Raw genomic sequence first — 15,036 nt, forward strand, 5'->3', positions numbered from 1 at the left:
TTTGGTTTGGCCACCCTGGGCTTGCTTCTTCGTGTGCTACAGGCTGGAGGAGCTCCTGTGGGGTGACAGGGTGTGGAGTTACTTCATACTGCTTCAGTGGCCTTCTGGAGATGAGGGGATCCACCCAGGAGTGCAGACAGATTATTTCTCATACCCTTCAGTGAGCGGGAACACACTTAAACCAGCAGCCAGATGTGGGAGAAGCCTTTCTTCTTTCACATGGGCTGGAGGACAAGGCACTGCTTCCAACTCCCATGCTGTATGCCTGATGAGCAGGAATGAACAGGGAAAAAGCCGCTTGGACAAGGCTCCCAAACTGATGTATGGAAAAAACCTTAGGCCTCAAGGAGAACCCCCTGTGTTTATAACACTTGTGAGACATCTGAAAACTCAGATATCATGCAGGCACCTCTCACAAGCACTACATTCCCTTAAATAAGAGGTTATGCTGATTTGACAATGGACATAGAATTGCTGGAATAGAGAGGAGTGTTTTCAAAGAAATAGCCAATGTTTTGCTATCAGTTCTCATCTGTTCCCAGTGTAAATCCCTGCCATCGAGTGGGGCTCAAGTTGTTGGTTTGAAGTGATCTGCTGAAGAAAAGCTGCTGAGTTGCATTGTTTGCGTGCACCAGATGAGGACCCGAATTACAGAGTCCAGACAAGCTCTCCTAAAGGACCAGGTGGAAAGCTGTCTTTCAGACCCTCCTCAGAGCTGTTAGAAAACCCTGAGCTGGGAGACGTACATCTCAGCCTGGGCTGCTCTCAAAGCTTGTAGAGAGCCTGCACACCCTCTGTTACGATCATTTTTGTGGGAGGCAAGGTTTTGTCTGGTAGCATGTTGTGTGCCCAACCACAGCGCTCTGTGGGGGCCAGTGCTGTCCTGGGTGGGAGTTAGAGCAGCCTTAGTGCTGCTCTACTAGATGAATCCTTGCCATATTCCTTAAAGGCTAATTGTGGCACATGGAGATCAGCAGAGTACAGCTGCGCTGGGATTTAGGAGCAGGGAAGAGACGGGAGGTCAGCTCCACTGGCGCTTTGCCATGTAAAGATTTCCCCTTACATCATCTGGCTGCCGAGGGCGAGTTTACATCTGCCTTGCACCCCGAGGGAATTGCGGTGTCAGGGAATGAGGTTGCTGAGAGTTCTCCCCAGTGCAGCCGAGACCTGCAACACGGCTGGTGCTCTGGCTCCCTGGCATCGGCGGGGAGACGTCTGAATGCTGGACCTGGATTTTCACCGGAAACATTCCATGTTGGCAAAGCTTTTCTGGGTGGAATATGTGAATGAGAGGGGAGGAGGAGACGAAAGAGAGCATACCAGAAAGGCCAACAGCAGCTCACCTGTGATGTAGAAGGGCATAGGAGATGGGTAGAGCAGGGAGATGTATCTCTAGGGAGCCCTTCCCCAGGCACGTTGGCTCTTCACTCCTCTGCAGCAAGTCCCTTCCTTAAATTTCATTCAGAACTAGCCAAATAAATACAAATAGATTTTAGCCCCATCCTGCTGGGGAACAGGGAAAATTTTGCAAGACGGGATTGTTTCCTGCCTGGCTTTCTCCTAGAAAGGCTTATTGAGCAGCCACAGCCATGAACCCTGCAGAGACATGGGACTAGGGGAGCATTTTGGCCAAGGGAGAAGCAGGGCCAGGAGCTTATGGGTCCCAGTTTGATGGAAAGCCACCAGCTGTCCCTTCTGCATCCAGAGCACAAGCCACCACCAGGCTTGCTACTACCCCAAGGCAGTCACCATGTCTGCGTGTTTTCCCATAGGGCTGGTAGTGACAGGACAAGGGGGAATGCTTTAAGAGGGTGGGTGTAGATTAGATATTAGAAAGAAATTCTTCACTGTGAAGGTGGTGAGGCACGGGAACAGGTTGCCCAGAGAAGTTTTGGATGCCCCATGCCCCATCCCTGGAAACGTTCAAGGCCGGGTTGGATGGGGCTTGGGGCAATGTGATCTAGTGAAAGGTGTCCCTGCCCGTGGCAAGGGGGGGTTGGAACTAGATAATCTCTGTGGTCCCTTCCAACTCAAACCATTCTAGGATTTTATAATCCTATGGTGGAGGGGTGCTCTCCCAGACACAGTTCTTTTTATTTGGAGGCAAGATGTGTCTAGCAGTGATTTGAGAAGAAAACCTGGTATGGAGCAAGACGGGAAGGCTCCCAAGCTTAAAGGCTTGGGAGAAGAGGAGATGGCCAAAGGTAGAGCTGGTGCGTGCTGGGCTGGCCAAAATGTAGGGCATAGCCGGCTCTCTTACAAGGAGCACATACCTGATCTCATCTCTCTGCTTTCTATTTTTGCCCTCGATATGCTCACTGCATTAGCAGACTTGGCTTGGGAGGGATTCGATAGCACGCTCCTGCTCTAAAGCAACTTTTCTGAATGCACAACATGAATCCTCCATTGGTGGGGTCACACAGTAATGCTTGAAGTCAGAAGCTATTTTTAAAACTAAATTGCAGAACCACACATGGCTTTCATTAGTGCTTTACATCAAATTTGTCAGCTAATTAGTGGTTTTTCATCACCAGTTTTTGCATAGTATTTTATTTATTCGCTCTTCAATATTGTCTTGTGACAAACCCCTCAGCCCTATATACGGTCCCTGGCACTGGTGCTGTCAGCAGAGGAGGGAGGAAGAAGAGAGCCTGCAGGAGACCTCTCTGATCCTCCTGATGGATGGGCTCTCTGTGTTTGGAGTATATTCCAATATTACGTGTCTGGAGTGGGCGGTTTGCAGCCCGTGTACTCTCTTCCCTCCCTACCTCCATTTAGTGTTGTAAATGATGTATTGCAGTCCTGAACTGTCTTCGGTTCGGAGGAGGAGGAGAAACCAAGAAAAGTTGCCAAACATGACTTCATAAGGTTTGACTTTAAATTGAACAAAGTTTCTTGAGCGTCTTGGATTTTTTTTTTCTTTACAAATAAAGGGAGTACAGAGAGCATGGATTGCTAATGACTGGTAGTTACGGGTCATTAAGCTCACTAACTGACTTGGAGATCAGAACTTTCTAATAACAGCAGTAAGCACTCTTTTAACATTTATTTCTCATTTTAGGGATGGGGAGATGTGATTACCATTTGAAAGTCTGCAGTTATTTTTTTCTGTTCATAATTACAGAGGCAGCTTGTTATTTTCAAGGCTGATTTTAAAACATTTGGAAGTATTCGGTGAAATAATTTCTGTGTTTTTTTTTTCTTTAACTGACTCCTTTAAAAAGCTCTGGAAAACAAACACAGAGGGAAAAAATGAAAATATGTTAAAATAAGGAATAAAGCAGTTACTGAAGTGTAATAATCTCGGTTTATAGCACACTTTCCATTTAAATTGGTTTTATTAGAGATAAACCTGTTAAGCGTTGAGGAATTAAGTGCTGAATAGAGAAGGTTGTTTCGCTGCTGTGTAAATGAAGGATCCCAGTATGCAGAAAAGAGTGCAACTTGGTTTTACAAGTGAATAATTTGCCAGTTTGAAGGGCTCTGGTTACTTTGGCATCTGTTATAAAAACGATTTGCTTGTTGTCAAGAGGGATACTGTTTTTTTTCAGAGGGGCAAGAGAGGTTTTAGCACTGGGGTTTGTAGGCTTTTGGGCTTTCTCATCCTCCTTACTCCTGGTTTGCTAGAAGGAGCTCAAGGAGAAAATGAGAGAGATTTTTGGGAACTTCTTGGCACTGCTGGTGAGACACAGACTTCTGTCATGCAGCGCTTTGGGACAATATTGAGAGGGACCAGCCTGCGACTTCAAGTAGCAAAAGTCAGTAATGGTGTGAAACTCTCTTCATTTGGGAGGACTGGGGGCAGAGAAAAATTCAATAGACCGCAAAGTCTCAGCATCATCTTTCAGACAGCTGGTCCTGGAAAATTTCATTGAAAGACTGCAAATTGGAAGTCCCCACAATCGCTCTGTCGATTCTTGAGCAAAGGTGACTTTGGAAATTTGTGACAGCAGAGGAAGGTCTTGTTTTATTCACTCAACAGAAGCGAAATACAAGGGGAAGGGAGAAAGAACAGATCTGTGCGGAAAATGTCACTTGGGCTGTAACCTGAGCCTTAGCGAGCTGTGCCTTTCGGAGGGTTTGGTGACCCTCTGAAAATCCTTGCTCTCTGGCTGCTATTATTGTAGCCAATTTCCAACTAAAATAAGTCTTTTGTCATCACCAGCCATGCAGCCTCTTGCTGAGAAGAAACAAAACTTGTGCGTGGCAGCGAGGGCGGCCAAGCTGAAGGTCAGAGTGCAGAGGCAGATTGCTGCATCCCTGGGGCTGGGGCTGGAGCTCACCCGTGGGACCGGCGATGCACCAACAGGGGAGTCTGCCAGTGACCTCTGGAGACAGACCCCAGGCGAGAAGCCTAAGAGAAAACATCCTAGTAAAATGCAAATGGGAGAAAAGAGGGTTTCCTCCTCCTCCTCCTCCTCTTTAGGCTTATGCAGGTGGAGTTGCTGGTTTTTTCTTGCTTTTTGGGACGCGGCAGAAAGCGCAATCCCCTGTGTCCAAATAGGGCAAGGAAAACTTAAATTGAAAAAAAATAGTAAATACCCTAAACTTTTGTGTTTGCCCAACTGTTCAAATGTTTTCTCCGTGCCAGAGCCTTCCCCTCGCAAAACAAAAAATGAAAAAAAAAAAAGCTCGAACAAAGCAGCCCAAATCACTTTGAAAGGTTCTCAGCTCTCCTTGGACTGGGAGGTGGGTACAACTTGTACACTGAGGGATCTTGTGTTGTCTGTGCCACTACTCTTTTGAGGCAGAAAACCCAAAACAAAAAAAACCCTTCTTCATCAGAGCAAAGGTACCAATGCATAGAGCCACTGGTATGGGGAAAAATACCTTATACAAGTTTTTGAGCCTGACTGGATCTTTACGCACATGAGTGAGGTTATACATCTGTCTTAAGTTTTATTCTGAGTTGTATTTTGATAATACTCCAATTCAGTAGCATTTAGTATGCAAATATCTTTTTTAGGTCCTGATTCCTCTGAACTTTTAAAAATTAGAGTGACTTAGGGTTTCTTCTCTTAAGATAGGTGGATTTGGGAAAAGGGACAGGGAGATTTTTCCTGTTAGCTTTTCTGTTCCGTCATTTTTGCTGATGTTAACATCAGCCTGGCACCCTGGGAATTCAAAGAGTGATCAAAAGATCCTGGCCCTTTTCTCAAAGCGAAAAAAAAAAAACAAAACCAGAATATAAAGAAATTAACCCCATGTCCATGTATTTCTGCAGCAACAGCTAATTCGCCGTTTTGCTTGCAAAGAGTTCTCAAATATGATTTATAAACATAGTAGCACTGCATTGTGCTCTCTCAGGGCAAGCCACATTAATAGTTTTAATCTGATGGGTTCTTAGGAATTCCAGGTTTAGGATGCAGGAAGAAACTTGAAAGTGAATACTTTCTTCTTTATTTTTCTTTTTTCTTTTTCTTTTTTTTTTTTTTTTAATGCATAGTGGTTTGGAGTCTACTATAATGCAAAGTAAAGCGTTGTGTTACAAAGGCAGGGAGGATGGGACAGAAGGTTAAAGGGCATCCTGGAAACAAACAGCTGGACCAGTTTATTTAAACAGATACAAGGATGGGGAGCTGACCTCCGTTTGACTTCTAGTGGGAGGAGCGAGAATGTCATTTTATTACTTTGCCCAGAAGGAAAATGTTCTTGCGTCTGAATTTCCCCCGAAGACATCCAAACACTGGGCTGTTTGGCAGAATTGCTACTTATAGAAAATACTTACATGAATGCGTAGGAAGAAGATAACTGTTAAGTACCTGTGTGTAAAACGTTCCTAAAGCAGATATCCCAAGTGATAGCATGGGGCAAGCGGGTGAGAATATGTTTTACCGTAGGCACATCTTGTGGATAATTATTGGTAAACTCTAGATATGTAGTTTATTCTGGTATATTAGTGTATAAAGTATGTATAGTATAGTTTGTTATGTTGAGATCCCCCCCTTCTTCTTAAAAGTGCTTGTAGTTTGGAGGAGAAGGAGGAGAAGGTCTTGGAGTTGGGGTGTGCATGCTTGATGTTGCTCAGCATTTCTTTGGGGTCAAAGCTATTGAAAGAAATGAAGGTTTTGGTGACCAGTCACTCTCACGGCTACCAAAAATCCTCCCCCCACTTCCACAGTACCAGGTCCTGGGAATGTGGCAGGAGAAGGATGGAGTTAACACAGCAAGAGCCTTGCCAGACTTGCAAAAAGAAGTGGCTGAGGCACTAGGGTTCTGTGTTGTTGTTTTACTTCGAAGAGTTACTGTGAAAATTGCTTTCTGCAAATGCAGATTACAGATATTAAACAATTTTCCAATTGGTCATGGAGCTAAGGCAGCTAATGGGGGAAAAAAAGCAGATTTCTTTTAATTGCTTATTTCACATGGTGTTTATGCTACACCTGTGCTTATAATGAGAAAGGAGAATTAGTCTAACCTTCTGCTCACATGATTCTAATTTTCATGGTTTGTACAAGATAATGATAAACTGATTTGCAACACTGTTTGCTGGCATTGAGGGGGGTGTTTATTGGGAATGTGTAGAAAAATTGATCCAATACTGTTGCTGACAAAACATGACCTAGTTCAGGTGTAAGGTTTCCAGATTGCCACCCAGATTTGGTGCCTTTGAGCCCATTTCCTCAAGACAAGGGGTTTGATAAGGACTCAACATCTTGATTAATTTTTGCAGGACTTTGGGTAATGGGTGTCAGTGGGGAATGGGAGATAGGAGGAGTCCGAAATCACTATGCTGGTCTTTGATGAGGGCAAAAGAAACAGCATGGGGCAGTGGTTTGCTATTCTTCTCCCCTCTGGTGTAGGGGAATGGGTGGGCAGAGCTGATTCCCGCAGAAAGATCCTGGTGACTTTATCTCTGTGGTAGGAGAGCTCCTGCTAAGCCACCTCAATCAAAGGCAATGAAAACAAGTATCAAGTATTCCTTTGTGAAGTTTCCCATCCCAGTTTACAAGTGTGGTGTGGTTCAGGCAATGCTCATGCGTCTTCCTTTACTAGTAAATATTGCAGCGTACACATTTTTATTGTTCTTTTTGTCTCTCATAAAGAATGCAAAGTCCAGTTAGGCAACTTTGCTGTGATCAGATCTCTCTGAAGATTTTTTTCCTAATGGATTTTAACTAAACTTTCTGATGAGTGAAATCTCAAGAGAGGTTCTTCAAATGCTCTTCATTCAGACAGGTTCCCAGCCATGGTTTCCAGCCTCCTGACTTCAGCGCCACGAGGAGACTGGGGCACTTGTGATCTCTCTCCTTCTTCTGCTCTGCTCCAAATTATTTTGAATATTTCCAAATAAGCATTGCAGAACTAACTGAGGCGAAGAGCTACAGAAACACAAGGAGTAGGGTTGCAGATGGCTATTTTTAAAAATGACCGTACCTTCTTTTTTTTATTATTTCCAAAGATCTGCTTTTCATTGTTCGGGGGGGAATTTTCAGTAGTCCAGTAATTACAGTTTAACAAGATGTTTGCTGTAAATGGTCAGGCCTAGCTGGAGAAAACAGGATTATAAATTCAATTACTGTAAAGCTATGACCTCGCCTTGACCCCCTCAGACTTTGCATAAAGAGAGGGAGGGGGGAAAAAGCCCACCAAGAAATGGCTAGGAGGAATGCATGGCTCTGAAGTCCCCAGCAGTGTGACTTAGTGGTGATAAAAGTCCAGACATTCCCTCATTTGATGGGGTTCTGCCATCACAGTTCATTATCTTAATAGTGGGCATTAAAAGGGAATTAGGTTTGCAAGAGGTAGGGGCAGGTTTTGATAAAGAAAAAAATTGGAAAAAGAAGTCAGAGGACATAAGGCAGAAACGACACTAATGAGGGGGGTGGTAGCAGATGCCCTCACGAACATCTCGCTTCACACGTTTTTGTTTTTTCGGTGCCCCATTCTGTATTGAGAAGAGCGTTGCTGGTATTGTTTCCTGAAAACTCGGCTAATTCCCCCATGAAAAGATGAAATGGAAGTGTCCAACTGTGGTAAAAAGCAGGCAAACATAAATCAGCTTGGAAACCCCAAGCTCGTGCTCTCAAAGGTCATGAGGGTTAGAGGTTTAGCAGTGTTTGCATCCCCACGCAGCTCGATGGAGAGCGCCACAACAAGGGCAAGAGGGCTTGGGGATGGGTGGAAGACATCCCTTCCCTAACCATTTGCTTTCCTTTTTTTTTCTTGCAGGTTTATTAATGCTAGAAGAAGAATAGTTCAGCCCATGATAGACCAGTCCAATCGAGCAGGCAAGTCCCCAATAGTAACTGTATTCAAGTCACGCAGGCGAAAACCATCCTCAAGCCATTCACGGGGAGGTCCATTACCTGGTAAATAAATGAGAAATGAATGCTGGGAGTGATTGACAATTAAAATACAACCAGCTTTCTTTCATTACGACTCTAATCATTTTAATATGATTAAAAACATTTGGGGGAAAAAAAAAGACATTGAAAATTCAAAACGAAAAACTAAAATGATCCGCTCCATGACCGGACTTTCTGTACACGATCCCAATTATTCTTATTTTTTTTAGCAGTTGTTTGGAGTTTTCCTTCCCAGCTCTTTCTGCTCCTGTGACCACTCCCTGGTGCATGGCTTGGTGTGGAATTGCTGTAAACTTTATTACCTGTCAAAAGGGCAAAGGGGTCAGAATCGCTTGTGGGACTCAGTAAAGTTCAAAGACATTCAATGAGGTAGAGCTTTATGTGCTTTAATAACCCAAGGCAGCTTACTTCTGAAGCCGGCTTTTAATGTACAGTCAAAACCTCCAGTTCAGGTAGTGGTACTTGTATAGGGTTCTTTTGTCCCTTGGCTCTTCTTTTTAGTAACTGTCTTTTGGGACTGCTGAGCGTTTACTGTTTACTTTGGGGAGATTTATTTCTATTTCTTTAAAAGACCTTAAGTTTCCACATGCTGGTTCTGTCTGGGGTCCTGTCTCGCAGCTCTGTGCGGGTATTTACCATCAAGGATTACCAGAGCCCGTTAGTCCCAGTTGGTTTTGTTTTCCAAGTCTTACTGTCAAACTCTCCAAATGCATCATTGTCCAAGATGCCTTTGGACCACACTTCCTCTTCAGGTACATTTGATTATTTGTCATTAGAGGTAAATATCTGGCACGGACATGTTCAGATCCTGCTCTTAGAAGGCACAGGGGCGTAATTTAACACACTGTGATTTCAGTGTGACTATTCCAGCCATAAAATCCGGCTCCTATACAGGTTTTTGCATTGACGTCAGCAGCGGCAGCAGCTGGAGCCGGGGCTCCTCATGTCTCAAGATTTCAGTTTGCAAACTTCATTTCCAAACTTGCAGAAGGAGATTAAGCCAAAACTTAAGCGTGCTTGTTAGGCCGGCGCTAAATTCGCACAGTAGATATTTTTCCCTCTCTTTAGAGCCAACATCGATAGCCCATGGGTGGGGGGTGTTTGCGTCTCGATGCCATGAGAAGAGGTGACCCTCTTGGCTGCTGCTAAAAAGCAATGTTCTGCACTTTTCCAGTAAGTCAAGGAACACCCTATAACCCCGACGGGCAGCCGATGGGAGGTTTCGTGATGGACGGCCAGCAGCACATGGGCATCCGAGCACCAGGTAAGCCCCGGGACAGCGTCACCCACCTACAGGTGGCCTCGGTCGCGCCACCGCAGGTAAACACACCTCCTCCCTCCGCTGCCGTCCCAGCTGCCTGCCTTGCCTCACCTGTCTTCTGCCTGCCTTCCACACCGCCAAGGGAAACCAGGCACCTCCGTGCTTGAGTGGTCCTGGACCCTCTGCCGGTGCTGTGTTTTGGAAAGGGGCTTTTGGCACTATCTGTTGACTTTGCTCATTTTCTGGCATCTTCTTGGATTTTTATCTCCCTCTAGGACCTATGAGTGGAATGGGCATGAATATGGGCATGGAGGGGCAGTGGCACTACATGTAACCTTCACCTAGGTAACCAATGGCAAAGCCAGGGGGAAGTAAGTACAAACGAGGTCTTTGTTCTCACTTTGTCCGAGGGATATTTGTCTTCTTGCATTTCCCTATGTTCTCCCTGCCCATAGCCTCATGCTTGTTCCTTCCTTTCCATCCATCCATCCTACGCCTGGGCTCCTTCGGGCTTTCTCTCCCTCTGGTTCAGCTCAAGCTTTCCAAGCTCCCAAAACCCCCCATGCGCGCGCGCGCCGTACATTGACGCTGCCGTACATCGACGCCGCCATACATTGATGCTATTATCCATCCCCGAGCACATGACAAAACAAGGAGCAGCCGGGGAGGTGGGGGAGCCCGTCGTCTTGGCAACAGACTGATTTGCAAAATGTAAGCGGTCTGCAGCAGCGCAGGGAGAGGAAAGAGCATGTCCCCAAAGTGTCATAAATCTGTCTAACCGCAGTTGATGCATGAGTTACATTTCTCCCGCTAACCTGCAAGACACCAAAAAAGCCAAGCAGAGACTTCTCGTAGGGTAGGAAAAAAGAAACACACCAAACAAAAAAACGGCAGCTTCACTTAGTTGCGTTTTGGAAGGCGATGGACAAAACTTTGATTTCTTTTTTTTTTTTCATTTTTTTTTTTCAAGTTTATTTCTCTTTGTCTGTCCGTCATAATGGGATTACGTGTGGCAAAGGAAAAAGAGAGAATACAAAATAGAGGTGTGCGCAGCAGGCTATGGAGCTTAGCCCAGGCTAATTGACTATATCCAAATTAAGTATGCCATCACTTGCAGTGTGACAAATGGATTTGACTTATTCAGTATACAAAAATAGAGATCATTAATGCAATCTTCAGTGGCAGGCCTCGCGAAGAAAGCCTAGAAAAACTGTCCCAGTTTTTTTTTTCCCTCTTGTCTTTTATAGGGGAAAATACATTATACAAATTTTTGTATTTTCTTTTTTTTTTTAAGAGTAAAGTGGTTTGAAACACCAAGACACCGGTACCATGTTTAAATGGTGTGTGATTCTGTTCCTCTTGCTCTTTTCTGGAGTTGAAAGAGTTATTTCAGCATCTTTGTTGTGCCCCCAGCCTATATTAACATAGGGTTTGAAGTTACCCAGGGCAAGTGTATTTCGTAGTAGTCTTCTCTGGGCCCAAGTCAAAACTAAGTTTTAACAATTAGCTGTGAAAACATTCCTCTGAGCTTGGGAATGCAACAGCCTTATTACCTCATCATGAAAATTTCTAGCTTAGTTAATTTAAATATTGTTTCTTAGTTTCTGGGTCAATTAAATTTAAATGATGTATTTTATGCTTCGTGACCAATTAAATTAATAGGTTATTACAAAAAATATTATCATCTTTTTTGATTAAAGAGCTGTGAGTACAGTATATTTTATAAGCAATTTTCATTAGTTCAAAACTGTTCCTTTAGGCTAGATTAAGCAGCTATTCATTGCTAGAGCCTTGAGACCTGATTCCAAGGTGTTCGGCGCATTCACAGCGCGCTCTTACTTAGAACTAAAGCCAATTGAACCTACTTAGCAATAGCGTATGCCTTTCACCCTTGATGATTATGGAGCTTATAGCTCTCCGAAACAATACACCTGTCAGTTCCCATCAGCTACAGCAATCCAAGCAGAAGGCAGAGGCCCACAGAAAGCAGGAGGTTTTATTGTTTTAGGTCCAATTTTTTTTCTTATTGTTCTCCCAAACCCACTGAAAGGTTTGACTGAGTTGCGCGTCTGATTTTTTATTTTTTTTTTTTGTGGCCAGAGGTGAGCAGGAGGGGAAGAATTAATTGATAACTGTTATTGATTAAATATATATTTTTTTAATGTGTTTAAAAATATGGGTCTGGTTTAACAGTCGTACTTAGTAATCCTATCAATTTCGGCTTCATATGAGGCCTTTGTTCAGCAATGTATGTTCTTGTTGTATAGCATCTACTTGAATGGCACGAATACTTGGGACAGATTCCAAGTGATCAGGCTCAAGAGCTAAATAAATAGCTGTTGATAAACCTTGACACCTATTTAACCCATCTCTCCTCCTGAGCCCCTCATTAACGACAACAGATTCCCTGCCCTGTATTCCCAGCATGCTTTTACAAGTGGGGAGACGAGGGCAGGTGGCTGGAGTAAGGTCATGGGGAATGGAGCCCACCTGAAAGCCCTCACAGGGCTTGGTGCCACCGCTCCTTGTGACTTTAGTCATCTTCAGGTTGGCTCTGCCTCTCGCGTGCTTCCAGATCAGAAACGTCTCCATCGCATATGTTCCTAACCAGAAAAGGAGAAAGCGGTTTTATCTCCAAAACCTCTGTATTTTGAAGGGAGAGGAGGTTCTTGGGGGGTTTCTTTTTGACCTGGGAATCGTTCCTGTTGCCTTAATTGTGAGTCCATACCTAGACTCCGATTCCACAAAGGCAACTTGTGCTCGCGTATCCGTGACTCTGCATCCCTCCTTGGGCCCAATCCCGGCCTTCTGTGCCCGAGCAGATGAGCTTCACGGCCCAATGTCAGCAGCCAGTCCCCACCACTCACCACCACCTCTTTCTCTCCGCAGGGCTGCAAAGTATGCCAGGGGATTATGTGTCTCGGGGTAGTCCAATGGGTATGAATATGGGACAGCCAAGCTATACCCCGCCCCAGATGCCCCCCCATCCTGCTCAGCTGCGTCATGGCCCCCCCCATGCATACCTACATTCCTGGACACCCTCACCACCCAGCGATGATGATGCATGGAGGACCACCCCACCCTGGAATGCCCATGTCAGCATCAAGCCCCACAATGCTTCATACCGGCGAGCCAGCAGTGAGCGGACAAGTGATGGACATTCATGCTCAGTAGCTTAAGGGAAACACACGTTGTCTGCAGCGATGGTAGATTTCAAACATTGTCTTTCTGCAATGACTATGGAGTTCTTGGTGTCAACTTTGGACCAAGGGACGTTCCAGTTCTTCACAGGGACCCTGAAAAGCAGGAAAACACCAACCGAAGTCAACTTCTGGGGACATGCTAAATACCTATATAAGACATTAAGAGAACAAAGAGTGAAATATTGTAAAATGCTATTATACTGTTATCCATATTACGTTGTTTCTTATAGATTTTTTAAAAAAAATGTGAAATTTTTCCACACTATGTGTGTTGTTTCCATAGCTCTTCACTTCCTCCAGAAGCCTCCTTACATTAAAAAAGAAGCCTTACACTTATCCTGCAAATGACAGAAAGGGCTTATTTGCAGGATTTTTAGAGCATTAAAATAACTATGTCAGGCAGAAGAATCTTTCTTCTATCCTAGGATTTCAGCCATGCACACTCTCTCTCTCCCCCCTCTCTCCTCCTCTCTCTCTGTCTGTCTTTCTTCCCTTTCTCTCCCTTTCTCCCCATCTCTCTCCCTCTCTCTCTTTCTAGCCTGGGGCGTGAATTTGCATGTCTAATTCATTTACTCACCATATTTGAATTGGCCTGAACAGATGTAAATCGGGAAGGATGGGAAAAACTGCAGTCATCAACAATGATTAATCAGCTGTTGCAGGCAGTGTCTTAAGGAGACTGGTAGGAGGAAGCATGGAAACGGAAAGGCAGTGTATTTGAAGCCTAATTGTCACATCAGAGCATCCTTGTCCCCATGCAGCAACCACCACCTTGTACATCACTTCCTGTTTTATGCAGCTCGAAACATGGACTGAAGATTTATTTTTAATATGTTGACTTTCTTTCTGGGCAAGACATCGGTCATGTGTGCATTTTTTTTTCCATAGTCCCATCATGGAGCATTTATGTATACATTGTAAATAAATTTTGTGCAAAAAGGACTGGAAAAATGATCTGTATTATTGCAATTTTTTGTAAAAGTAGCAGTTTGGTATGAGTTGGCATGCATACAGATTTACTAAGTGGGATAAGCTAATTATACTTTTGTTGTGGTTAAACAAATGCTTGTTGATAGCCTTTTTCTATCAAGAAACCAAGGAGCTAATTATTATTAATAATAATCATTGCACACTGAGTCTTAGAGTTTCTGATTGAAACAGTTTGGATTGTATAATAACTCAAAGCCCAGTTGTAGTAGTTTGAGTGCAGTAATGAAATCTGAATCTAAAATAAAAACAAATTATTTTTTGTCATGGTGACTCCACTGCTTGCAAAATTTGTTTCCTGTCCCCATGCAGTATTTGTAGCCATTCTATCCCAAATTGGGAGCTGAGCAGCTACAAAATTCAGCTGGCTCTGGAGATGTTATCTATCATTTGCTATTTAAATATCAGCTTCATATTTAAAGAATGTAAAAATAAGGCTACCCTCAGTAAAGAAACTTTCTTGGAAGTTGCACTGTAAATTTTCAGGATGGGAACTGTTGCCTGTTAATAAATGTAATATCGTAGGGCATTATTGGACAGAAATTTGTAAATAGTATTACCCCCCCCTCCAAATTCTAGTTCTAATACACAGTTTAAATTATGGAGTTTCTTTCTGGAACTGAGCATACTAAAGAAGGAGGAAAATAAAACTTGGGAAACATTGCCTGGGCAATGCATATCTGTAAGGGCATGAGGTGCTGCTGGACCCCTGCAAGCAAGGCCAATGCAGGCTCTCCTCTCCTCTCCTCATTAACCAATTTCCTCACACATTTGTACTTTTTCTGCACCGCAGCCAGCGAGTAAAACAGTCCCAGCCAGCCTGGGCAGGCTGCGGCTGCAAGACCTTCTCGTTTGCTTTAAATCAAATCGCAGCTATAGAAGAAAAAAATTGAGTTTCCCGAGGCTAGGAAAAGGACACAAATATCTTAATTAAGGCAAAATCATGCAACAGCCCCCCCCCCCAAGCCAGCCGGCATCCCCGGCGGGAGGTGTCCCGGAGGTGTTCTGGGACAGGCTCCCGGCGGGGCCCTCCTGTTCTGCGTGTCCCCTGCGTACCCCCGGGCTGGGCAGAGGGCAGGCAGGGGTGCAGGCAGAGGTGCAAGCAGGCAGTGCAGACCTTTCTCAGTGAAGCAAGCCACCAAAATGGGGTCCTCTCCCCCCACGGCTTGGACCTCCTCCCCTCTTTTTTTTTTTTTTAACCCTGAGTGTTCTTTTTTTTCCCCCCTCCTTTCCTCCCCTGTTTTTTTAAAGGGCCGCAGTGCCGCCAAGGAGGCTG

The 15,036-nt window shown here is 44.4% G+C and overlaps 1 protein-coding gene across 1 annotated transcript in view; it reads left to right on the forward strand.

Moving 5' to 3' along the window:
• The window catches only part of MEIS1 (Meis homeobox 1), a 107,838-nt gene extending 93,811 nt beyond the window's left edge, over positions 1–14,027 (forward strand). The window contains 3 exon segments of the mRNA XM_027694939.1: positions 8,173–8,231; positions 9,484–9,573; positions 12,460–14,027. Of these exon segments, the coding sequence (XP_027550740.1) occupies positions 8,173–8,231; positions 9,484–9,573; positions 12,460–12,749 (439 nt within the window). The 3' untranslated portion in view covers positions 12,750–14,027.
• The last annotated feature ends 1,009 nt before the right edge of the window (positions 14,028–15,036 follow it).

The sequence above is a fragment of the Neopelma chrysocephalum genome, unplaced genomic scaffold, assembly GCF_003984885.1.
Source record: "Neopelma chrysocephalum unplaced genomic scaffold, ASM398488v2 Primary Assembly neopelma1_99, whole genome shotgun sequence".
In the NCBI taxonomy this organism is placed as follows: Eukaryota; Metazoa; Chordata; class Aves; order Passeriformes; family Pipridae; genus Neopelma; species Neopelma chrysocephalum.